Source organism: Neolamprologus multifasciatus, chromosome 1 (genome assembly GCF_963576455.1).
Source record: "Neolamprologus multifasciatus chromosome 1, fNeoMul1.2, whole genome shotgun sequence".
NCBI lineage: Eukaryota > Metazoa > Chordata > Actinopteri > Cichliformes > Cichlidae > Neolamprologus > Neolamprologus multifasciatus.
Window position 1 is genome coordinate 21,591,849 of NC_140439.1, and position 24,968 is coordinate 21,616,816.

Here is a 24,968-nt window from a genome sequence, read left to right on the forward strand (position 1 = left end):
GCCAGAAGTGGAGAGGAGAAAGTCTGATAAATAATTAAGGAGAAAGTATCCCTGCTCTTTGTAGCAGGTGATACTTGTGGCTTTGTTGTGGTTTTTCACACTGTTGAGTGATAATGACTTGTTAAAACAGACACTCGGTGGGACAAATTTAACAAGAAAGGCCCAGCTTTGTTTCTTCTGCTATGGATGAAGAGTCTATAAAATGTTTTTACGTGTGGTGAGAAGAGAAGATTTTGAGGTATTTTACGACATTTTTATTTATTTATTCTTAAACGTTTGCACATGTCTTGTCTTTCTGATATTATAGAGACTTTATTAGAGATTAGAAACTACAAGAATGCTCCACAAATGTTAATATTAAGCTTCTGATAAAAATGCACTTTTGTATTTGTGTTCATAGCACAAATAAAGTGAACTGACAAGGACCAGATTCAGTGGCCTTGTTCACCATCTGAGTTACAGATCTCTTAATCTAATCAAGTTATAAATTTTCATTGTTGCTTTACTCGTGGTGGCATTAGTGCACTTTCACCATAGGAACCTGTGCAGAGCCCCTCTGATGAAGACCCATGAATTTGTAAAGCAGTCTATGCACAGACATCCACTCAGTGTGGATGAATAAGAGACTCCATCAATCTGTCACTGATTGAGATAGTACAGATGGAGGCTTGGGGCTCCCCGATGCTAGGTGCTGTCCACCGGGGTGTAAATTATGACCCTGCCTCACTGTGTGGGTTAGTGGCCCTGCCTTGCCAGAGTCTGACCTGCAGTTCTGGAGTTTTTCACTTCAAAACCACCATCTTACCGCGATCAAGATCAAACAGAGGCAAAGTTAGTGGATACTGTGCAACTAAATGATTTATCACAACGAGCACAGCAAGATCCCCTCCCTCCTTTCTGTGCCTTTGCTTTCACAATCTCCTCGTTCGTACACACATGGCTGCGTACTCTCTAAAACACATCCCTTTGATTGTGACAGGGTAAGTGTGCACCGCCATTAATGTGTCCATTGGTGTGAAATGCCTGCTTGTGCAGCGAGTGTAAATTATCATCTTAGCAGACACGTCAACATCATGTCCCCTGTCTCTTAATCACTTTTTAAGGAAGAGCAGTGACAGCGAGGTTACCCTGTTAACTTCCCATACCTTCAGTCTGCGGCCCTCCTGACAAGAAAACGTGTAAATCCTTACGGTGTCATTATGAAAAACACTTGGCTTCATAAATCTGTTGGAATGGGCTCTTTTTCGCCGGCGAGCACAACACGACACAGCAGAGACCGCTTTTCTAGATGTTTATTTGTCCGTGGAAAAAAAGCATGACATTTCTTTATAAATTACTTCCTCCTTGTCCAGTGATCCCATGAGTGAAACTATGTTAAAACGTTCTTTAAAACCTCCCTTGACCTGAAATATAAAGAGTGGTTAAGTACACAGGAAACCCATCAAACCTCAAATGGTAGAAAAAACACCACGAGTGAGAGGAGAGGTCAGTTTTATTGTTGATTCATGGAAATTAAGCCGCACGTGGTCTTGAGATTTTTTTTCTGTGTTTTATTTTGCTCTGTCTTTCATTAGGACTGCAGATTAAGCTCTTCTAGGTTTTTGCAGTAAATAATATTCATATTGAGTCTGATAAAAATTGAGCGTTAGTGTTGGGATTCATTGCCGGCCGAATAAATCTGCCCAGAAACATTGTCACACTGGCACCAGCATCAGTTCTGGGGATGTTATTAGAAAGGTGTGCGTTGTGTTAAGCCTGTTTCTTGCTTAACGTCGTTGTCAGGATGGACAGCCTTTATCAGTTGCCTACTCAAATTGACGAGACAAAGGCGTTTGCCAGGCAGTGACAATGAGGCCGCCCTCACCAAACCCGGGAGGGCAGGGTGGCATTGTCTCTGGGTGTGTGAATGAAAAACATGAAGGCTCCACGGTGTCAGACATGTGGAGAGGAGTAGGAGAAAAAAAAAGGAAAAAAGAAAACACCAGCTGGTCTCCACTTTCACATGCTCTCCACTCACTTGTAACAGTAGTAATTATAAGACTTTTGAACGCCATCCAAAACCAGAAAGGAAATAGAGGTCCTGTGATAGGGGAGGATATGAAACTTCCTGCGCAGACGAGTGTTGCAGGTGCCCGTAGGATTCATCTGGCTGTGGAATCTTGGCGTGTTGTGTGTAAACACACACGTATGTAAACCTTCACACACACACACACGCACACACACACACGCCCCTAACCCCCCCCCCCCCCCCCGCCCCCTCCGTCCAACCGACGAGAACCGAGTAGCCTTACATATTCTTTCAGCATGTGAGCTGTGAGAAGAAGCAAAGAGCCAAACAGATGTTTTGTTGGCTGCATGAAGTATTTTGGCATTTCATACTTCCCGTTACAGTTCACTCCAAAAAAATGAATCGACACAAATACCACACAAAGTTTTTATTAACGTGGAAAAAAAGAAGAAGAAAAAGAAAAAGTCAGTATCGTTTACATTTTAAACTTTGTGTAACATGAACAAATCCTGATTTTAACGTTAATTTATTTGTTGTTGTTTTTTTGTAATTACAGAAAATTAAAGCTGAATTGATAATATGCTTGAAAAAAAGACAATCTTAAATTGTGGTTGTTTATATTGTGCCTCATCTTTTTGTGATCCCCATCCCTTGCAGGCTCGTACCGGATGATGGGACCAGCGATTTTTATAGAAAAGCAAGAGATTTGCTAAATGTTTGCAGCTGCCCTGTGACCCATGCAGAAAGCCCTGACCTATAGGCTTACTCATCCACATCAGGCCTCCTCGTTATTATTCAGGCAACACATATTGGACTCAGTTTTAATCCTCTCTCACATTTGTATAAAAAGCTGCAGAACTAGATCTTTAAAGAGTTTTTCATACCTCTAGTTTAAAATGAAATATAGAGTCAATAAAACCTGGGATTATTTGTATCCATATTAATTATTTTCTTTCATCTTGCGTGCACTTTTGGGATTTTAGGCCCTGAATGGCAGCGCAGACTTTCATAAACATGAACCTATCATGTGAAGTGATAGTAACGACCCCGCAGGGAATGGGAAAGAAAACACAATTAGTCATTTGAAAATGTGAACCCTTGCACTTGCTTTTTCATCCTTGCGTTCTTTGCCCCTCGTCCAAATGATCCTAAAAGCAATTTTAAGAAACCTTGAGAGTTGATTTACGACTCCGGCCTGTCATCTTAATCAAGTCTCTCAATGGAACGAGACAAAAGTCTAACACCAGTCCGAGCCCAGCGAGAGGGCTGAGCCAAACGGCGTCTGACAGTTGTCCTTTTCTGGCCATGATTTAGGTGGGGCCTGCTCCACTGTTGTCGTGCTTCATCCGTTCTCCTTTAGCAGCATCTTGTGAGAGGGGTTACGCCATGCATAAAGCTACCCATGGTCTGCATTCTTGCTCGGACTGTTGAGGCTGTCAGGGGGCTCCTCTGATTTAGGGCGCCCCACTTCAGTGGCCCCTATAAATTTAAAAACTAATTCAGTGCTCTACAGGACTTTTTGTTTTTGTAGCTGGCCCTCTGCTCCTTATTGTTACTGACAATTTTATGAAGTGCTCTTAATGAGCAGCAGATTAAAGGTGGCCTCTGATGGTAGGCGCCTGAGAATACCAGGCTGGTAGAGGGAGAAGTTACTCAGGCCTTTGTGTGGGGGACGTTTTGGGGGTAAGCAGTGCAAAGGAATGATAGGAAAATGATCGTGCACTGTATTTTTTTGCCTTGTGAAGTGGTACATGGAGATACTGAACACCTTAAATACGTGAATGCGAGGTAATCAGATGCAGAGTCCACATTATGAGCCAGTGAGCCGTGGGAATGATACGGAGGAGGGATTGAGGGAGGGAGGGGGGCAGAGTGATGTGTTTTTACTGTGACTCCAATGGTTTTCAGGCACTTCGGCATTTTATACCAGCCCGAAAGTAAACACAGCTAACACTTTACAGCCAATTAAATAGTACTTAAAGACCGGCGTTTATGGAGGTAAACATGTTGGAGAGTTTAGGGAGGCTACAGCCAGTGGGATACTTGAACCCTGCTCTCAGGTTTGCTCTCAGTACATCAGAACTCCTCTAAAGTAGAAGGAGGGTAAGAGCGAATATATACACAGAGGGATTTGTGCCAGCAGATGTTCTCCTTGCACTCTATCTATCAGGCAGTGTGAGTAAGTCAGCCTAATGAATCCAAACATGTCAGCGGGGAAGGAGGTTTTTGTCGCTGACCTAATATGCTGGAGGTACGTTTAAAATTACATATGTAAAAGGCGTCACATGTACTTCTGTGTCATAACTCTCAGTTTTGGGGTTGTGTAAACATTTATTTTTCTTTTTGCTCGGCAAAGATGTTGCATATGTCTCGTGTTGGAATCCAAGGATTGACTGTTTAACGGAAGACTTGCTTTAACGCATCACAGAAACCAAGTGCAGCACGTGTTTTATGATCTCGTAAACGAGCAGCGATGTTGTGAAACGTGTGTCTGTGTGCTTGGGGGGTGGGAGGGCGGATTGTGTAGGTGGGTGGGGGTCGAGTGTGTGATTGGGATTTATCTGTACCCCCACATCCACCCACCCCCTTTGTCTGGATGGTGGAGCACTCCCTAGAGAGCAATGCTGAACAGACAGGAATCTGTGTCCAGATTTCCAGAGATTCTCCCTGGACGCGCCGCTGCGTGAGAGCTATTTTTCTTTCGCAGTCCACAAGCACATAGCTGCAAAATAATGGTGAAATGAACGCATTACTTAATATAATATAAATATTTTTAAATTAAAAAAAAAGTAGCCATTGTTGCACGCTCATGCTTAGCATGTTTGGAAACGGCCTTTTCAGGCTTTCAGTGCTACGTATGAAAAAGATACATTCCAATAATAATTTTGCCTATTTAATGAATTTAAAATGGGTTATATCTCTTACTAAAATGCCCAAATTATCTTCTTCTTTTTTTGCAGATCTTCATCAACAATGAATGGCAGGACTCTGTTAGTGGAAAGGTCTTCCCTGTCTACAACCCAGCTATTGGAGAGCAGATCTGTGAAGTCCAGGAAGCAGACAAGGTAAATGTTATACAATGTTTTATGGTGGAGTATTATATTACATAAATATAGTTAAACCAAGTAAATGGTTAAAGTCATTACTGTTGATGGATGTAGAAGTTTTTAATGGTAAAACTAATTTTTAACTTGTTCATGTTGGACTAACCTGCAGGCTTAAACAACGAAAGCAAGCGTTTAGTGGACGTTAGACAATATACAAGATAAAAAAGATAAAAAAGACAGAAAAGATAAAGACAGAACTACACATACACACACACACACACACGCACGCACGCACGCGCGCACACACACACACACACACACACACACAGGTGGGAGGGTAACCCAAGTGAATCTCATGGGGTGGGGCAGATGATCCCAAAGGACAGAAAGCAACATGAGCAGAAAGTAAAACCTCAACAAGACCCTTGATGTTCAGCAGATACATTCACATGTTGTGCAAACACAAATGCAGCTAGAAATAACAAATTATTCTTCAAGTTTTTCTTAATTCATTTGCTCCATATTTTTATTCTTGGGCTTTAAAAGAGTAGCTTTAAATTATTCATAGTTCAGTGTTATCTTTATTAATCATATACTTGGCCTTGGTCCATTCCCTTAGTTTATCAGTTTAGCCCCTCCCACTCAGTTTTCTTTTGATTGGCTGCCTCTCACAAACCGTGGGTTTGAACAGCTGCCAGCAGGTGGGCGTAGCCTCTGTACTCACAGTACAGTACTTTGAGATGAAAACATTAGGATGCCCTCTCTCTCTCTTTCTCATCACACAGAGCCAAGAGTTAAAAAAAAAAAAAAAAAAAAAGCTGGTGTAAACTGAGCATGCAGTGAGGTCTGGAGTTTCTGGCTCACAGGGATTACTTTTATACATGATGACCTAATTTTCTGAAACTTAAGCCATGTTTAAAGTGATCATGTAACAGTATATATATTTGAAAAGCATAATGGAGCTACCTTAAATACATGTAGTACAGTAAAAAGAAGAATGAATTTCTCTGTACTTAGGTTTCAGCGCTGGAGAGCCTAACAATGAAAGTGGGTTTTTTTTTTTTACCCATAATCAGGAAACATATCACTTCATTTGCATCACAAAGATGAAAAAAATTCACACTTTAGGGTTAAAGTTGAGACTTTCTGTGTATCTTAGTGAGTGCCCTGTAAAAGGTTAACCATCTTTTTATTGGATAGGGCAGTGCAGAGAGTAGGAAAGTGGGGAGAGAGTGAAAACATGCAGGAAATGGTCTGTAATGAACTCCAACTCTGGCTCCTGCAGTAAGGACGCTATCCTTTGGTACATGCATTGCATGCTTAAACAGGCATAGTTATAGTGTCTTTAGCCGTCATACATGAGTGAAATAGCTGGATCTGAAATATTAAAGAAAAGCAAAAGCACAATATGAGACAAATCATCTTCAGCATTCAGCATATACACTTCTATATCAGATGTAGGCCTGCTAAAATGCAGAGACAGATAATGAAGTGACATGTTTTTTTTTCCCTGTAGGCTGACGTTGATAAAGCCGTGCAGGCAGCTCGCCTGGCCTTTTCTTTGGGCTCTGTGTGGCGAAGGATGGATGCTTCAGAGAGGGGTCGACTGCTGTCCAAACTGGCTGACCTGGTGGAGAGGGACAGTGTCTACCTAGCAGTAAGTGGACAAATACTGGGAATGTTCTCTTATTTTTCCTCCCATGTTATTAAATGCATTTTATGCCTTTTGGAGAGAAGGATCTACAGTTACTTTTGTGCTTGATAGTACAAATACATGCAAATGTCCTAAAGCGAGCATTTTACTGCCGTATTTGTAGTTAAGTGTTATCTTAGTGTCACATTTCACCCGTGGGTGCGTGTAAAAGATAGAAAACAGTATGGAAATATGTGAAGATCACAAGGTTATATCACATATTTGTCCCTCGTCTCTCTTCAGACTATTGAGTCACTGGACAGTGGAAAGCCTTTCCTGCCCACTCTGTTTGTGGACCTCCAAGGAACCATAAAGACACTGAGATACTTTGCTGGATATGCTGACAAGATCCATGGTACTTCCATTCCAATGGGTAAGAGCCGTTTGGACTGAGAGAGATGAAGGGTACTAGCAGTTCAAGAAAAGATTAGTCAGATGGTATTAAAGAAAGAGCCAGGTTTGTGTTTTTGTGTTTGTTCCTCTGACTTTTTGGTACCAAAAAACAAACAATAAATGCAACAACACTCAACTGAAATTGCAAACTTAACATATATGATGAGTCAGGATTTAAAAACTGAAGAATGTGTGGAAGATCTTTAAATCTACTTCTTTCTTCTAATGGCCAGCAGGGGGCGACTCCTCTGGTTGCAAAAAGAAGACTGATTGTATAGAAGTGTATGAGAAAGATCACTTTCTTTCTGATCTGCTCTTTGACCTCAGTAAACACTTTCCTTGATTAATAAACCAGTTAAACGCTTAAAGATTGTAACATGATATTTATTTTGTCATTTTTAGTTCCCATTTAGAGAAAAATCTATGATAATGAAAGTTATGCCTTAGGGCGTGGCAACCTGTAGTTGATAAATCACTTCAATATAAACGCAACACGTCTCCGGTTTCTTAACCGCTCGCTCTTTGCATCAGCTTGAAGTTTCAATACAGAATTCCTCAAACAATTGTTGATGTTACACTGTGCACATTTTTTTACACAGTCTGTCATTCAGATTTAATGTGTCAAACCTCTTAGACAATAGTTAGCTGTTTGTTGTGAGAAGTGAGCAGCTGAAAGTAGCTTTAAATTCTCCACTAACTCTACTGAGAGCTTTAGCAGGCACGGTTTTATTCTGAGACTCTTTTGGTATCAGTAAAAGGTTTTAATTGTTATTGTGCATTACTGGGGTGTCAGGAAAATGAAATTAAAATTAAAAAAAAAAAAAAAAAAAATAGTTCCCTGACCTGGAAAATCAATACGATCGCACTTTGAAGTCAGCAGAAGAACTTAGAAAGTGAAGAAAAAGTCTGAAAAAAGTCTGTTGATCAACTTTACTTTTATTATTGTTACATGTGCTAATTGAATTTGGGATATATTATTATATTGACTGTGTTCCACATAAAGTGACCGAGATTAGTAAGTTATTATATAATTTACAACCAGTGCCTGATAACAAATGCAACAAATCGGTGTTTATTTTTTAATAAATATTTTTATTGAGAGACAAATGTACATTAGTTTACAATGACAATACAATCTGTTCCCCTCACATATTTGTTAGTTTTGCTTACATGAACATATACAATAATACACACACACACACACACACACAGTCACACCCACGCTTATATAAAATTGAGAAAAACAAACAAAAACAAACAAAAACTAAGAAGAAACCCAAAACACACACACACACACAAAAGGGGGGGGGGGGGGAAGAGATGATATTAATCAGCTGGTAGAGCGTTTAATGACTTGCAATAGTTTACGAAGGGGCCCCAGATACGATAAAATTCTCTGTATTTGCCCTTCGCAATAAGGCCTATCTTTTGCAATTTAAGAAATTACATTACATTTCTAAACCAAAAAGAAACTGAAGGTGGCTTTGAAGATTTCCAAAGGAGTAAGATGCAACATCTCGCCAAAAGTGATGTCCATCCATCCATCCATTCGCTTCCGCTTATCCTTTTCAGGGTCGCGGGGGGCGCTGGAGCCTATCCCAGCTGTCATAGGGCGAGAGGCGGGGTACACCCTGGACAGGTCGCCAGTCTGTCGCAGGGCTAACACACAGGGACAGACAACCATTCGCACTCACATTCATTTGCACATTCACACCTAGTGACAATTTGGATTAATCAATTAACCTATCCCCACAAGCTGCATGTCTTTGGACAGTGGGAGGAAGCCGGAGTACCCGGAGGGAACCCACGCAAACACGGGGAGAACATGCAAACTCCACACAGAAAGACCCCGGCCTGATGCTGGAATTGAACTCAGGACCTTCTTGCTGTGCGGCAACAGTGCTAACCACCGTGCCACCGTGCTGCCCAAAAGTGATGTAAAGGCTAATATTTTGAAGTGTGTAGGGTCGGTTAGACCAGTGTTGACTGGAAGCCCAAAAACAGCTAGAAAAGGGTCCATGCAGATTTGGGTCCCAAGAGCCTTGGAAAGAATAACTGAATACTGACTCCAGAAGCCATGGAGTCTTGGGCACAGAAAGAACATATGACCTAGGTCACATGGGGTGGCAGACATCTCTCACACTGATCCATCACTTGTGGGTAAATCTCAGAAAGACGAGACTTAGTAGTCTGTACAATACCTTGATCTGGATAAGTTGTAACCTGGCACAGGACGTACTATAACGGACATTGGATACTGCTTTCTCCCTTTGCTGATCCGAAAAAATTACTCCTAACTCCTGCTCCCAAGCCCTCCTAATTTTAACAACTGAATGGACATTTAAATCCATAAGTTGTTTATATATTAAAGATATAATTGACTTCTTATTGGGTTTAAGGGATAAGAATTCCTCCCACGGTTGGACATTTGGAAGAAGAGGGTTGGAGGGGAAGAGAGCAGAAGTGCAATGCCGTGCCTGAAAATAACGGAATAGATTGGTAGCCGGAAGATTTGTTTCTGAACACAGATCTAAAGTTAAGAAAGTGCCATCTTTATAGAGATCCTTAAACGTATTAATACCATGACGCTTCCACTGTACATAGGTACCAAAATCGGTGTTTATTATATATGACAAGCGGCTATAAACATGATTTTAAAACACTCAGAACAATAAAATAAAAAAAAAATCTTTGTAGCCTCTGTTAATCTTTTCCTACGCTGACTCAAAAGCATGTGGACAATATAGGAACCCCGTAAGAGGAGCATGAGACTGACAAGTAATATAGGCATTTAAGTTGTGCAACATTAATTTATATAATAGTAAAATATAATTTTGAAATTAATATAATGGTTTTTGCTTTTAAGTTACTTTAGAGACCTTTGACTAGGATCATTGCATAAATTCTTGCAATATTTTACTACAAGGCTTTTTACAAGTACAGGAAGTTTTAATCTTTTTTTGGGGGGGCATCTCTATTTGACATCACCATTTATTAAATTTTTTAGTAAAACAAAACACTCTTTTTATTTCATTGTGTTCAGAGTTTTGCAGAAAGCTAAGCTTACATTCAGCGGGTGAAGGTAACAAATTGGTAATCAATCTAAACACAGTAGAGCCAGCTGCCAGTGTTGCCCCTCTAAAGCAGCTGAATCTGAGGGTGGAAGAGAAGAAAGTTGGCTGTGTGTTTTAAAAGGAAGAAAAAAAAAGAATGAGAGAGACTGAGAGGACATGGAAAACATCCTGATACCGCTGTATTGTCCCTCTCAAAGCTTCTCTTGTACGCTGCTGCCAAACCAACCACGGCGAGCGTTTTCCCAGGGCTTTGGTCTAAGCTTTATTCCACTTGTAGGCTTTCAGAGTAAATAAATAAGGGTATTCCTGTAGCCTGTATGATGTAAGTAATCATGTTTGTTCACCTGTTAGAAGGAGGCGCAAGACAGCTACCATGAGCGGCTCCTCTGCAGCTATTTGTCTTGCCTGTTATGCTGATACTGTGGTGTTAAATTTATATCAGAGACGGCATGAAATGAATGGGGAGTGTCATTATGTGCAGCACCTTTGGCAGTACAGTTTGGTATCATTTACACCGCCTGTGCCAAATTGAAATATAATTCATGTGCAGGCGTCATTCTTTCAAACAAGGCTTCAGATACTCGAGTTCCTCCAGAAAATGTCATGCCTACTGGGTTTATAGATTCATTCCACAAACAATAGCAGTTTTGCAAGATCCACACTGGAATACACGGACAAAAAAAAAGAAAACGTTGAAATATGGGAATCTTACTGCAGTTTTGTATCTGTTGTCAACGTGATTGTTTGACTTGTCATCCCCCCACTGATCCTTCCAGTCCAAGTGCAACATTAAGCAATCATCAGCTGACCACTGTGGTAACAAATTTATACACACATTTCTCAATATGAATTGTTTTTCTGAAAAATGAACAAGCATGGCACACCCTCAGCAAGTACCTCCTTTTTACTCAAGTAATGCAAGAGGAATGAGCAAACCTTTCCAGCATAACACCCATCTCTATGACCTAAAACAGTTACACACATGCCTGTGCTGCTGGAGGAAACGTAATCTCTCATCAGGGTAAAGCAACAAGGAATGCTGCATGTGGATTCATTTGCAAATTAACATGTCGAGTCAACAACACCAGGGGAGTCAGGTGGTGACGTTTTTCATGTGTTTAGAGGGATTTTTTAGTATTTCCTATTAAGTGTTTTTTTGTTAAAGTGTTAAAGCTAGGAATAAATAACCCGGTTCTCTCTTTGCTCATGTGTGTTTCTCTACAGATGGAGAGTATCTGACATTTACCAGATATGAGCCTATTGGAGTTTGTGGACAAATTGTCCCTGTGAGTATAACTTTTCTGAAAAGTGACATGCAAACATGACAGGGAAGTGTGAAGAAAAAATAAAAAAGATGGAGTTAGCTGCGTCTAAAAGTACTGAATTACATTCAGAATTTTCCAGTAATTCCCTGTCAGCTACAGTTTTTAAATCTTACCGGTAATCCCCCGCAACCACTCCAAACCCCCCACCCCCACCCCAGTGTGCCGGTGGCTTTGAGGAAAAGGGAACAAGAAGTGAGAAGCAGAAGAATGAGCTAAGGGATTTAACAGAGTGTGTTTGAGGAAAGAAGAATGATGAGAAAGGAGGAAAAGATCAAGGAGAAAGAGACACTGTTGATTGTGCAAGAGTGCAGAAAGCGTGTGGTTCTGTGTTGAGCCCCATGGGCTCCTGTGCAAAGCAGAAATAACACAGGCCTGTGTGTTGAACAGTGATATGGGTCTATTGCACATGTGTTGCAATTTCCCGACTTTCTCAGAATACTGTGGGAAGAGAAAATACTGTACAAGTGCCGAGAACATTTTCTCACTTGACTATGTTTAGACAGAGTGAAAATGAGAGTGAGTGACTTAAGAGCGATGAGTTATTGAACTTGACTTGTGACCACCCAGTGTGTCAGATGCATGATGTCTTTTTCCGGTGTTTGTGTGTGTGTGTCTGTGTGCGTGCGCGTGTGTGTTGTACACAGTGGAACTTCCCTCTGATGATGACAGCATGGAAGCTGGGCCCAGCGCTCGCATGTGGAAACACTGTCGTCCTGAAACCTGCTGAGGAGACGCCGCTCACCTGCCTCTACATGGCAGCTCTAATCAAGGAGGTAAATGACAGAGTCACTTTGATGACGGCAAACATTTCGCGTGCACAGTTTCAAGCATGAGTGCTGAACTAACTGAAACAGAATCACTTATAGGTTTTATTTTGCCAAGGACACAGTGTTCACTTTGACTTTGGCCAACACTTTATTTAGACAGTTCAATGTTAATGTAACCAAAAGGCGATAAAAAACAGATGTCACATCGATTTGGTGCATCATCTCAGAGTCAGGGAAGTAGGACTTGGCCTTTAGGTTATCTCCAGCCAATATAGAGCCAAAATGAAAGTGTTAGTTTGCCTCAATTATGCAAATGAACTTTTTAATGGTCTAAAACATACAGATTTTAGTCTCTTAATACAACAATCAGATTTGTTTAGGATGATAAAAATGAAACATTTAAAATCTTTCTTTATTTTAATGAAAAAAAAAGCTCAGAATTAGCATCTGTCTGGTGGGAAATGCTGCAGAAACAGTAATAATGAGATTAATATTGTGAATATCTATTTTTGCTGAGCTTTCACGCTGCATTTAAAAACCTTCATGTTGGTCTCTGTCACATAATTAAGTGTCAGAAATACAAAATAATTATCTGATGCAGAACTAAACACACGTCTAGTGTGTCTAGTTTACTACCTCTGGTAGTTTAGTCAAAATAAAATCCAAATATTAATATTAATACAGCTAATTCAACTCAATTCAATATTCACTGTATGGACAAAAGTACTGGGTCAAACCTATTAATCTTTGAATTCCAGTGTTTTCATCTACTGCCTTCACACACATTTGGATAAGACTGGGTCATTCTAAAGAACTCACTAAATTTGAATGTTTTGCTGTAATAGGATGCCACCTATGCAAAAAGTCAGTTTGTGAAACTTCTACCCTCCTAGATATTACACGATCAACTGAAAGGGGAATTACTGCAAAGCGGGAGGCTTTACTAAGAACAGCAACTCAGCCATGAAATCAAAGACCACATAAAGTTATAGAGCAGCAGCACCAAGTGCTAAGGGAAAATAGTCCCAGAATGTCAAATTACAAACAGCAAAACCTCCTTTTGCTTTAACATCAGCACAAAATCTTTGTGCCAGGAGCACAAAAATGGGTTTCCATGGCTAAGCAGCTCCTGTATTTGTAATGTGTAGGTGTCAGAAGTTTAAACTGCTTGTGTTAAAAACTAATATATATATAAAACACATGAGAAGCAATACTGCAGCTAACCATTTTTTAATAATATTTAGATAATGTTTGTTCCATTGTGTCATCAGTACTCGAGCAGCATTAACAATGTGTCTCACATCCTTCAGCAAGTATGGATGTGGTATATATATATATATATATATATATATATATATATATATATATATATATATATATATATATGAGATAATTAGGTAATTAGGTAATTAGGAGATAATTAGGTTATGTACTTAGCAGAAATGGCTACTGAAGCATTTCACAGTGGTTAGCAAGCTAGCTGTGCCATTTTGTAGGCATTTACAGCTTAACTTAACATATAACCACTCATACTAAATTCTTCCACGGGGAACATTATTAACAATATTTAAACATTAATACATAGACAAGAAAAAACACCCATAATGTCAAGGTCTGCTAAAAATCACCTGCTGCTAGGTTGCTAATTAGCATTAGCATTCCCTCGTACAGACTTATGTACTCCCTAACCTTCTGCTAAGATGGCAACCTTTGAGAATAATACAGGCAGTATTTTAGCAGTAATAAGTACAGCATTATCATACATACCACATTGAATAATCCCACTTTAATGATAGCATGAAGAGTGATGAGAGCCTAATGATGCACACACTAGCTAAAATGCTAAATGATTAATAAGGAAAGTTATTTTAAGTTTTTATTTCTAAATTTGATATCAGTTTATTATGAATTCAGAAAGATCACAAGAACAAATGTTATATAATCACATAGTTTCATATGTTAAGTATGGATGTGACAGTCAACATAAAAATGCTTTAGAAAAATTAATTCAGGGATGCTCTGGTGTCAACTTTCTTTTTTCTTTATTCAGTTTTTCCTGGCAATAGTGCCGAAAACTCCACAAAATAATAAAATAAAATCTAAACATCTTAAACATGCTGATATAAATCTCGAGTAAATTCCAAACCAGAGCTCTTTGTAGTGAGTGCAGCTGTGTACAATAAGGATAAACACATGAGTAAGTTCAACAACACAGCCTGACATGGCAATGTATTGAAGCCAAATAATGGACAAATTTAAGTGTCTACATCCTCTCTATTTTTCCCCTGTCCTCTCCGGCCTCGCCTCTTCTTGGAGACTATCTGTCTGTTGCCTTTTTGATGTTCTCCCTGCTCTCTGCTTGTAGGGAGGTTGGGTTGGGTCCGGATTCCCCCACACTGCCTGTGGTTTTGCTTGGCTCGGCTGTCATCTCCGCTAAAGCTTGTTTCCTCTCATATTGTTTTGACAGGCCGGCTTTCCACCGGGAGTCATCAATATTTTGCCAGGATTCGGGCCAACAGCAGGAGCTGCAATTGCTTCACACATGGGCATAGACAAAGTGGCTTTCACAGGATCAACCGAGGTACTTTTCTCTCTAGTGGAACGGCTCAGATCAGCATCTGCCTACTGCTAGCTTTTGTCACTGAACACAGTTGACACAGTGACCAACATGTGCAGAGCATAAGAGCAGGCCGGGTAATTAGGGGATGTTGTGTGCCTGTATTGAAGTTTAAATGACAAACAAATGGGGTCTTACATAAGCCGCGCACCCTGTCATTACTCCTCATGACAGGGCTCTGATTTTATCGCACACACATGCACATATTTGCGCTGTCGAGAGTATACAAACAGGTCTCTCTGAAAACACTGCCTCTCGTCTGTTTTCCCTCAGCTGTCTTTGAGGTATTAATGCACCTCCACACCGCTTTTCATTTAACTCACCATCAGGATATACCCTTACAGCTCTTGAGAACAGGAAAGCAGTTAATGGGAAGACAAAGGACATACCATGTTAGGTGTTGAGCGTTGTGGTCTGAACAGATTCCTGGAGTCAGAGAGAACAGCCAGAGTGACGGCAGATCCCTTTCTACAGACCATTTATAAACATCTGTCATTTCCACGTTGACTAACCCCTGTGTTAAAACCATTTACAGTAGTCCCGATGTTGCAGTGATATTTTTATGTGACCATCCTGTAATTTACACCTATCTTTAGCAAGTAACACAGCCTTATGTAATATTTGTTTTGACTCCTGCATTGTGTTGGAGGCGCCATGTGTACAGTATGTGTAATTGGAGCAGTCCCTGATAAGCCCATACAGGTACAGATGTCACAGATAAAAGCAATGAAAGCAAAACCCACTGGAACAATGAGACATACGCTCGCTGGACCTTTTTTGCCTTCAGAGGTGCCTTAATCCGTCATGGCATAGGTTCTACAAGGTGTTGGTAACATTCCTCAGGGATTTAGGGTTTTGTTGATGTGATGATAGCATCACACAGTTGCTGCAGATTTGTCGGCTTCACGTCCATGATGCAAATCTCCCGTTCCACCACATCCCAAAGGTGCTGTACTGGATTGAGATCTGCTGACGGTGAAGGGTGTTTGAGTACAGTGAACTCATTGTCATGTTCAAGTAGTCAGTTTGAAATGATTTGAGCTTTGTGACATGGCATTTTATCATGTGACGATATGTACACTGTAGTCACAGAGGGATCAGCAACAACACTCAGGTGGGCTGTGATGTTGAAACAATGTTTAGCTGGTACTAAGGAGCTCTAAGCGTGCCACCAGCAGCAGCGTGAACAGTTGATATAAGCATGGATGGATCCATGCTTTCATGTTGTTTACACCAAATTCAAACCCTACTTTGCTAGTCTAGCAGCAGAAATTAAGAATCATCAGACCAGGGAAAAATGTTCCATTCTTCCATTGTGAGCCCATGCAAATTGTAGCCTTCCTGTTTTTAACTGCTGTTAGCCGACAGGAGTGCCACCCGGTGTGGCTGAAGCCCATCTGCATGTTGTGCGCTTCAGCGATGCTCTTCTGCGCTGGCATTCTGGCCATTCCACTCTGAACTTATTTTCACCCAGAGAACTCCCACTCACTGGATATCTTCTCTTTTTCAGATTATTCTCTGTAAAATAGATGGCTGTGTGGGAAAATCCCAGTAGATCAGCAGTTTCTGAAATAGTCACACCAGCCTGGCACCAACAACCATACGACATTCAAAGCCGCTTAAATTACATTTCTTCCCCATTCTGATGCTCAGTATGAGCAAGGAGCAGTTGAACCAGTGTACCTAATTAAGTGGCACATGAGTAGGCATATTCCTGTAAAATGTAAAAGTGAATGTCACAGGGAGCGAACATTGTTAGTGTACGACGTTGTTTGCATTTCAAAGATCCTGGATGTCGATGAGGCAGATTTTAAGTGACGCTAATGGACTCGAGGAACAGCTGTGAGAGTTGACCAGTCTGTTGCTTCACCACTGAAATTTCCCCAAAACAGTTTTAAATGACTTGGTGATATGCTGGGTTTTTTTCTTTTTATGAAACAATGGTGGATTTTTTTTGTTTATTTTTTTTAAATATCTGGATAACTTGCAGAACTGAATTTGTTACACACATTTATGTCTCAGTTTAAAAATCAACATTAGCATCTGGGCAGGAGAACAATTCAGCTTCAGATATATTAAGAACTGTTGGCTAAAGTTATATCTGCTAAAGTTTGGGGTTATGCAGTTGGTTGTGGGGTTCATTGTTATTATTATAATAATTATTATTATTATGTTGTGTGATTTATGTCTGTCCTCTTGAAAATTCCAGCAAATTTATTGTCTACGTGATATGGAAACAGTTGGTGTTCGTACCAATGGTTCTAACTTTCAGAAAGTCATGACAGTGACCAGACTGAAGTAATTGCAGGTAGTGGTTGCTGTCCAATCGATTAGTACTGAAAAGTCTCATAAATGACATTATTCATTTATTAGCCTTTGTAATCTTTACCTCTGTTCAGTTATAGGCTGCAAAGCGGAGGCATCACTCCCTCAGGACCTTTAGTTTCTTCCATTTTAAAACCAAAATATTCCCAAAATAGTGATTTTTTAAATCTTTTCACAAACAAATGCTTCCATTTGCTGAAAGGGTGTCGGGAGTCTTTTGCCCTGCTCCCTGCACTCGCTGCATAGACAACCCTTAACAAATATATCATCAGCTGCTTGTCGTAGGACTGACGGCAGGCCGTTGGAAAATATTTACATATTGCCCAACCCAACTAAGCATGTTAATATCATATTGTGTGTTTGTGTGTGTGTGTGTGTGTGTCCATGCTGACATAAGCATTAAGCTCAAACCACAGCTGTAGACCATATTGTTCCTAAAAATGGCCACAGCATTGCAGAGTTTGTCTGTCTGGAGCCAGGACCTTGGGCTAGCCCATGCTGGTATTAGTTACATTAACTACAATGTGTTAAAGATAAGCATTACCAAAATAATGCATGACTGCATCATATCAAAGTCTCCTTAAATACAAACAGAGTAGTAGAAGTGTGCGTCTGGAGAAAAAAAAGTTTACTCTTTAAATAGAAACTCTGAAACAGCTGTCAGCCAGCTGTAAATCAACGCCTCCTGGCGGGCGCTACAGCCTTCCGTTAGCTACCAGTCTTAGTAACAGAGCAGTAATTTATAAAATGACCAATGGCACACACATTAGATTGTACAGCTGAAATCATCAAAAACTAATGTGATTTAGTTTTTGCAGGAAAAAACTGATGCATTTTGAAGCAGGAGACACATTTATTTTGGAGCCAGCATCTAGCAGCTTTCAGCAACACTGCATTAGCTACATTTTGGAGACTAGACCACATGGATATTAGAAACGATCAGACACCCATGAGTAGTTCTTGATCAGAGACTGTATAAAGCATGGATGTGCCCACATTCAGAAATTGTATTGTGGACTCTGTTAGCATTTTGGCTGTTGCCATGTTGGATTTTGGGAGGAAGAAGTTACTTTATATGAATAAACAAGTGGCGTGCTAATTTATCACCTATCCATGAACTCGAGTGCAAAACACAGAAGCACATATCAGCAAAGCATGTTAAGGCAATTTACTAGCATAGTGTTCATACTGTATTGGTTAACACATGTCAAATGATCAAGAGTCACAAATCCCTAGGAGGGTTGTGTCAGGAAGGGCATCTGGGATAAAAATCTGGCAAATCAAACTTATTGATTTATCCGCTTTTGTGATGTCTTGTGAATAAGCAACCCAAGTAGTGAACTAATAAAACACTAGAACTTCACTCACCAAAGCACATAACTTCTGGGATGATTTGTCCCACACATCAAGCCCTAATGTTAGTCAGATAATCAATTAAAAATTCACCTACAGCAATACCGGCCCAGTCTAATGGCTGGAAGTAACAAAAGTGAGGCCTCGTAGATGCTAGTCAGCTCCAGCTAAATGTGTTGGGAAAGCTGTCTGTTAATTAATAAGGCCACACCCCTAACTCAGTTATGCAGGTAGATCAGTTATTAAAAAAAATAAATCATTCTACTTATAGTTGATCTGAATGGCTATCTGTAAAGCACAGGGACATTTTTATGTCAAGCTAAACGCACTTTGTAATGCTGTAGATGGCCATTTTATCATGGAAGTCTAATGAGACTCACTCCCTTTTGAAGCCAGCCTCAAGTGGCCACTAGAGGAACTGCAGTTTGGGTTTTTGGGTTGTTTTTTTAATAGCATTGTCTTAATTCATTCCAAGGCTTCTGATTGGCTGATAACAGTAACTATGTGTCCTTCCCTGAGTCATACATGTATCGTCACATGATTTGACCTTTTCTAGGCAAATAAAATAAAAGTTCAGAACAAAAATGCACTATTGTGGACACAGCCTCCTTTGTGTTCTTAGCTTACTTATTTGTGTGTGTAGGATGTCTGTTCAATGTCTACAGTGTCTTCAATCTTTAACATATTTTCTGTAAACATTCAAAATCAAGCACAAACTAAAATATAACAAAATATGTTCTGTACTCTCCAACCTCACTAGGATCACCAAACTTTGTTAGAATAAGCCACGGTAAAAACTGTTAGCAGCTGCTATCGGTCTATATTAGTTACTGTATAATTTCAAATATTGATCTAGTTATGATTAAACCATAATCATGTATTTATCTATTTACAAATTATCTATCCTGTGGCATCTTGTTTAACTTGTATTATAAACATCTTTGTTTAACATCTCACCCCAATTGAACATTTCCTTTATAAGTGGTCCAGTTTGGGGGGTTTCTTGTTGTTTTTGGTTCTTTTTTACTAGTTTTCCTGTTATTTCTTGTGAACTGGAGTCAATTACTGAGAAAAGAGCCAGCACTGTCAGAGACTGCTGATGCCCAGACAGTGAGTCACTGCACTGTAGTATCAATGGTGGGATCCTAGCAAGCACATCATCTCCTCAGACAGGATTGAAGGTGCTGGAGTAGCTACAGGTGGATTTTAGGAGCTCAGCTCATCTCTCACTGACTCACATGTGGCAGAGGAGTCTAGCAGCCCAGCGTGTTTCCTTTACCCTTGAATAAACACATGCTAAACTCCCCTTAGTCAGCCACTTTGTGTTTCTGATCAAAGACAGACAAAACACATCAGAAAAATGAAACCGAGCCAAGTTTTGTGTTGTATTTAGGCAGCTTCGGTACCAGCCGCAGCCCAGCTGTTCTGATCTTAGTCTTTCAGTTTATAATGGGAAGTAGAGCGAAGAAGAAAAGAGCAAGAGAATAAGTCTTTAACATGTTTGAAGATGTTTTTCTTAGGGGTGGTTTGAAGAAGGGGGGGGGGGGGACTTGGACACTAAGGGTTTTTTCTTCTTCTTTATCTATAAAAGACACAGTATGAGTAACAGGAAGATGAATACTTGTTTAGGGTGTAGGATTGTGAGGGTGGTGTATGGGATTTTCCAGGCTTGTTATCAGTCCAGTTATTACAACGTGTCAGAACAGTGAAAAATATTGATAAAAACTGGTGACTCATTCTCACATCCTAAAATCATCTTTACCTAAATTGGAAAGGGGGTCAAATAGCATCCGGCAGTTTTAACCTGTATCTTTTCATGTCGAGTATGTATTACTGCAACTGCCTTTATTAGTCTTAAAGCAGCAGGTTTAGATTAAAGGCTGTAACCAGAGGTGCACAGTCAGCCTGGCTCTGTCCAAAAGTGATGAATCCCACCATGTATTTATTATTTTACCAATTTAATTATTCATTTAAATGTCATGTTTATTTTTTTTAAGTTCCCTCATTATATGTTTGTTTTGTGTCTCATTTAAAACATGTTGAGTTTCCTTTGAATTTTAAAAAGTGTCTAAACAAATAAATGTGCCATGACTTTAATCTCAAATTAGCACAAAGTTCTGTTGCCTTTAGCTCAAGCTAGTTTCTCCTGCTCATGAGCTCATAGATGTTATGATGAGTGGGCGTTGCTACTGTGATGTCGCCTGTTTGGTACCTGAAATCTTACTTGGATTCCCTGAGTGGTTGACGGTGGTTGCTGGAGGCTGCAACAAAAACTCTTAGTGGAGTACAAACCTGGACAAATAATCACACTGAAAACCATACTACTCAGTATGCAACAAAAACCTCTGAGTGATTGCAATCTTCTAGTGGCAATCTACCAGCAACACTAACAATCTGCTAGCAGCGCAGTAGTGTGTTGCCTGTGCTTTATCATGTTTGTCTTCAAAATATCTTTGACCTCTAGCCAAGCACTAGTAAAACTTAAAAAATTGTGTCATAAACTAAAAATTATAAACTAGAAAAATAAATTTGAGCTTTTTTAACAAGGTTGGCTGCAATGCTAAGACACAAATTTAAGCATCTCTTTTTCTGGTTTGTGTCATACTTTTCACAGTTTCAGTATTAGCTCAGAGAGTAGCTGGACAATGTTTATATGCAAGTACAATGCTTTCTTTTAAACTACAACTGCAGCAAAATGCTAACAGCCAAAGCAATCACAAGGAGGTTTTTGCTAACTAGTTGTAGAATACATATTTCTGCTAGGGAGCATGTAGGCCTGCATTACTGGGATTTTATCAGTCATCTCCCAGTGACTGCCATCAGTATCCAACCACTCCTAAGCAGTCAGGGAATACAAATTTTTTCCTCATGACCAGTGGTTCTCAGATGTTTGCAGACTAGTTTCTTGGTCTATGAGACTAATGCCTTATTCAAGCGATCCTACATTGCCACCAAGCTTACTACACATCCAAACAGAGAATATATTAATGTTATGTGGTTAATGGTCATGTGCCTCCAAAATCCTCATCGCCTTCTGGTGGCCTTCAGATTAAATGCAGGTCTTAAGCTCTTCTGTATTTGGGAAGCTGCGTGCATGATTATTTATACTGGCTATACTTTAGCAGCATCTCTGGTTTGGTATCAAGTTTCACTAAATCTCCAGTCACCAGAGAAAAAAATATTTTCCCTGACTGGCTTACTGGTGATTGGTGGAGGTACAAGGGTATTGCTTGGTCTGCTTCTAAAATATCTTACTATGCATAGCCTGTAATGTAGCAAAAAGAAGTGTGGATATTATTTAATGATGTATTACAGAGAAAACAAGGTTTAAGTAAAAAAATATTCATGGCTTGTATTCAAAACATTTTCAAAGATTTAATGATTTGTACTAAATAAAACTAAAACGTTCTCCCCCAGGATGAATTTTACACATGATTCTCTTGAGCAATAGATCTTTATCAAGGAATGTTATTCCTCAATCCGTAATTTATTATTCTTCATTTAGGTCATCTGATATCATCGCTCCTAATAAGGAGTAAAGTGGAAATTAGGGCAATAGAAGGATGAGATAAAACACCACAAATCCCTTGCCGTCTTTCATATCGTCACACCAGGCCCGACTCATACCGAATATCCCGTCTCGGTGTTATATCACAGTACACCACCCACACACCTTGTGGTTGCCTCTTCCTGTCCTACGCCACATATCAAATACTCTTCCCGGCAGAAACATCATTTTGTTTTCCTCTCGCTGTCGCCAAAAGCCTGTAACAGATATTCTTTCTGTGTGTTTGCAGAACTCATGTTTCAGCTGGCCTACCAGTTTATTCCTTGTTTGGAGCTAACCAGCCTCTTTAAGATATTTAATGGTTCCAGCTGATTTACTGATCTGGCTGTGAGCCTTGCATCGCCACGAATAAACCTCTGATCTGTTTCCTCTGTTAGGTTGGCAAGCTGATCCAAGAGGCAGCTGGGAAGAGTAACCTAAAGAGAGTGACGCTGGAGCTGGGAGGAAAGAATCCCAACATAATATTTGCAGATGCTGATTGTAAGTTTTGTTTTGTTAAACTAGAGTTTTATTTGTTACTTCATTTACCTGACCCCCTCCCGCCCAATGTCTGTCTGTCACAATCACGTTTTTTTTTTTTTTTTGTAGCTGTGTGTCATATTCTTAGAAAAGCACTCACAGCTCTCACCCTTACTGAGAACCTTAAAATGTTCGGGGCTTAGCAGTGCTATGAAAACCTCTGGATGGATGGGTTTCATATAAACTCTAAGTGTCTCACCAAACTGGGGTTGCCGAGTGTCTCAAATGCTTTCAGCAGCCGTGAGAGGGGCACACTAGGGCCTGTAAATCAAGGGAATGGACCCCGACTCGGCCGAAACCCATAAATCACAGGGGTCCATTAACCCTTTGTGCACAACAGCGGGATCCTGTCTCTCAGGTGTCAGGTGTCAGATTTGCATGGGATAGCTCCAATAACACTGCACACATGACTTTTTATAAACAGATAAATTTGTTCTGTCTTTATTGATATTTAATTTGTGCGTTGTTTCACTTTTAAAGACCAGTCAAGTCTTTTTTTTTTTTTACCTAATAAGTAGCTTCATGGTTATAATTCTATACTACTTTTGTTTAGTTATTAACCAGCACAAATCTCTCCATTTCCCCAGTGGATCTGGCTGTAGAAGAAGCCCACCAGGGTGTGTTTTTCAACGCAGGGCAGTGTTGCACGGCAGGCTCCCGCATCTATGTGGAGGAGCCCATATATGACGAGTTCGTCCAGAGGAGCGTGGAGAGAGCAAAGAGGAGGATAGTTGGCAGCCCCTTTGACCCCATGACTGAGCAGGGACCACAGGTGAGGAGCACAGAATCAGAAGCTGTGATCGGTTTTTCTATCATTTGCTCTGTAAATTTCATATATTGCTCATTTTTTCATATGGGAGTAAGTCTGTCCTCCACCTCCACAGATCAGTCGAGAGCATCAGAGCCGTGTGCTGGAGTTCATCCAGAGCGGCATTACTGAAGGGGCCAAGCTGGAGTGTGGAGGCAAAGCTCTGGGCTTGAAAGGGTTCTTCATTGAGCCTACGGTCTTCTCTAACGTCAGAGATGACATGCGCATTGCCAGAGAAGAGGTATAGTGATAAAGACTCCAGCACTACTAATGCATCTTGAGTTGATTTAAGGGCTGAAATAGAAGAGGTAGCAAAACAGTTCATGAATAAATGTAGAGGCTGTTGATAACCTGTTTCTCTAACCTGGAGAAAAAAAGAGTTACTAAAGCTGTCAAAAAATGTAAAAAGGTACCACAAAGGATGGTGATACATAAATTAAGTCCCTAATTAAATGCATTTACCTAAGAATAACTAATAATTTTGAAGTTCATAGTGAGTCTGTGTATTCTCATTTCTTTGATGTGTGATGTTAGCTTACCTTTTACCATATTTCTACAGATTTTTGGGCCAGTCCAGCAGATCATGAAGTTCAAAACAATTGATGAAGTGATAGAAAGAGCCAACAACTCAGATTATGGTTTGGTTGCTGCTGTATTCACCAAGGACATCAGCAAAGCCATGACCATAACCACAGCCATGCAGGCTGGCACTGTCTGGTAAGCTCTATCTGCCGTGCTTCTTCAGCTCCATTCAGTAATATTTTTCATGTGAGCCACTTTAAATCACAATATCAGCCACTTTCCCGAAGCTTTAACTAACAGTGTGCTGATTTAGAATCATTACAGTAGCCACAAAGAAAAGCTTTTCTTCCTTTTTATCCACCCATAAGCTCAGATATGATGAGAAAATATCAGAAATAATGTTCCAGGACAGGACAACTCAATTTTATGATTGGTAGAAATGAAATTAATAGTAAATGTTACTTGTTGAGTTAACCTGCAATAGTTTCCATTTTTAATTACTTACAAATGGTTATGAGTAGAAGTATAGATAGCTGCCAGAAATCTTGCGTCACTTGTTATGCTTAGCTATTTTAATAACTCTGCCTTCATCCCTGATGTTGACCTAATCACCATCGGGCAATTTTCATCACAAATGCCACATAAATTATTCTGTAACCAAGAAAGGATAAATTATATGCTCCATCCTTAATTATGGATTAATTAAGGATATGGATTATGGATTATTATGTGTCCAATCACAAGACATCAGTAATAGGTAAGATCCAGAACTTTAATCATAGACATTGAGAAATTCACTCAGCAGGTGGTCAACTCAGGTAAAGAGACAGACTCCAAAAGAGGGGAGAAAAGTCATGTATGACGAGGCACACAAATATACAAAAACCTGAGCTAGAAAGGAAAAAGAAAACACAAGTAGTGCAACTATTAAAATGGCATGAATGTTTGA

General features: G+C 40.0%; 1 protein-coding gene across 1 annotated transcript in view; it reads left to right on the forward strand.

Annotated features, from left to right (window-relative positions):
- Positions 1 to 24,968, forward strand: part of aldh1a2 (aldehyde dehydrogenase 1 family, member A2) — a 28,983-nt gene that overhangs the window by 2,931 nt on the left and 1,084 nt on the right. Inside the window, exons 2-11 of the mRNA XM_085145659.1 lie at positions 4,969 to 5,073; positions 6,572 to 6,712; positions 6,992 to 7,121; positions 11,440 to 11,501; positions 12,185 to 12,313; positions 14,775 to 14,888; positions 22,548 to 22,650; positions 23,277 to 23,461; positions 23,574 to 23,738; positions 24,057 to 24,214. Coding sequence (XP_085001785.1) covers positions 4,969 to 5,073; positions 6,572 to 6,712; positions 6,992 to 7,121; positions 11,440 to 11,501; positions 12,185 to 12,313; positions 14,775 to 14,888; positions 22,548 to 22,650; positions 23,277 to 23,461; positions 23,574 to 23,738; positions 24,057 to 24,214 — 1,292 coding nt within the window. The remainder of the gene's footprint in view (positions 1 to 4,968; positions 5,074 to 6,571; positions 6,713 to 6,991; positions 7,122 to 11,439; positions 11,502 to 12,184; positions 12,314 to 14,774; positions 14,889 to 22,547; positions 22,651 to 23,276; positions 23,462 to 23,573; positions 23,739 to 24,056; positions 24,215 to 24,968) is intronic.